This window comes from Malurus melanocephalus, unplaced genomic scaffold (genome assembly GCF_030028575.1).
Source record: "Malurus melanocephalus ecotype Western Australia unplaced genomic scaffold, MMel_1.1 scaffold_2565, whole genome shotgun sequence".
In the NCBI taxonomy this organism is placed as follows: domain Eukaryota; kingdom Metazoa; phylum Chordata; class Aves; order Passeriformes; family Maluridae; genus Malurus; species Malurus melanocephalus.
Window position 1 is genome coordinate 5,331 of NW_026625797.1, and position 1,579 is coordinate 6,909.

Here is a 1,579-nt window from a genome sequence, read left to right on the forward strand (position 1 = left end):
GGTGAAATTTGAGCGGGGGGGTTGAAATTTGGGGTTTTTGTGAAAAAAAAAAGGTGAAAATTGAGTGGGGGGGTGAATTTTGGGGGTTTTTTGAAGAACAAAAGCCAAGAAAATCGGTCTAAGTGGTGGATTTTGGGGTTTTTTAAAAAAGAAAAAGGTGAAAATTGAGCGGGAGGGTGAATTTTGGGTTTTTTTTGAGAAAAACCCTGTGAAAATTGGTTTAAGTGGGGGATTTTGGGGTTTTCCCAAGAAAATCCCGTGAAAATCAGTCAAGGAGGTGAATTTTGGGTGGAAATCTGTATTTCCATGGAAAATTTGGGCAGAAATTTGGGATTTTCATGGAAAAATCAAAGATTTTGGGATTTCCATGGAAAATCTGGGTGGAAATCGGAATTTCCATGGAAAATCTTGGGATTTTTGAGATTCCCATGGAAAAATCGGGGGATTTTGGGGATTTTTATGGAAAAATCATGGGATTTGTTTTATTTTCATGGGAAAATGTTGGGATTTTGGGGATTTTGGTGGGAAAATGTTGGGATTTTTGGGATTTTTTTGGGAAAATGTTGGGATTTTGGGGATTTTGAGGGAAATTTGGGATTTTGGGACTGACCTCCTCTGGCCCCGCCCAGGTCCCGCCCCCGAGGACTCGGCCCCGCCCCCTCCGGACTCCCCAGCCCCGCCCCCGGCGCCTGCGAAAACCCGGAAAACGCCCGGGATCGGCTGCTCCGAGTGCGGCCGGCGCCGCCGGACACCGGAAAAACCCGGAAAAAACCCAGAAAACAACCAGGAAAAAAACATGGAAAAAACAGCGGAAAAAATGGGGAAAAACGCAGAAAAAACGGGGAAAAATGTGGAAAAAACAGGAAAAAATGCGGAAAAAACTGGGAAAAACGTGGAAAAAATGGGGAAAAATGAGGAAAAAATGGGAAAAAATACAGAAAAACCGCATCAATGTGGGGATTGCGGGAAAAGCTTCAGCCGAGGGTCGAATTTGGCGCAGCACCGGAGGATCCACACCGGGGAGCGGCCGCATCGCTGCGAGGATTGCGGGAAGGGATTTATCCAAAAATCGGATTTGGAGCGGCACCGGAGGGTTCACACCGGGGAGCGGCCGTACCCGTGCGGGGAATGCGGGAAAAAATTCAGCGTCAGCTCCCACCTGGAGCGGCACCGGAAAATCCACGCGGAGGGACCGGGACCGCCGGGACGGAGCCGCGGGGAAACCGAGGAACCGGAGCGGGGACGGCGGCGCCACCGCTGCGGCCACTGCGGGAAAAGCTTCGGGCGGCGATCGGCGCTGTCCGAGCACGGCCGGAGCCACCGGGGCGGGGCCGAGCGGCCGCATCGGTGCGGGGATTGCGGGAAAAGCTTCAGCCGAGGCTCCAATTTGGCGCAGCACCGGAGGATTCACACCGGGGAGMGACCRCACCGCTGYGARGATTGCGGRAAAGGATTTATCCAAAAATCCGATCTGGAAAGACATCGGAGAATCCACACCGGGGAACGGCCGTACCCCTGCGGGGAATGCGGGAAAAAATTCAGCGTCAGCTCCCACCTGGAGCGGCACCGGAAAATCCAC

The 1,579-nt window shown here is 52.3% G+C and overlaps 1 protein-coding gene across 1 annotated transcript; it reads left to right on the forward strand.

The window, feature by feature from the left end:
• Positions 1 to 601: 601 nt before the first annotated feature.
• LOC130587854 (zinc finger protein 239-like) lies at positions 602 to 1,543 on the forward strand (the record flags this gene model as incomplete). Its single annotated transcript, XM_057388819.1, has 1 exon — positions 602 to 1,543. A coding segment is annotated over exon 1 (747 nt), but the record flags the coding sequence as incomplete, so codon positions are not given.
• Between the last annotated feature and the right edge of the window lie 36 nt (positions 1,544 to 1,579).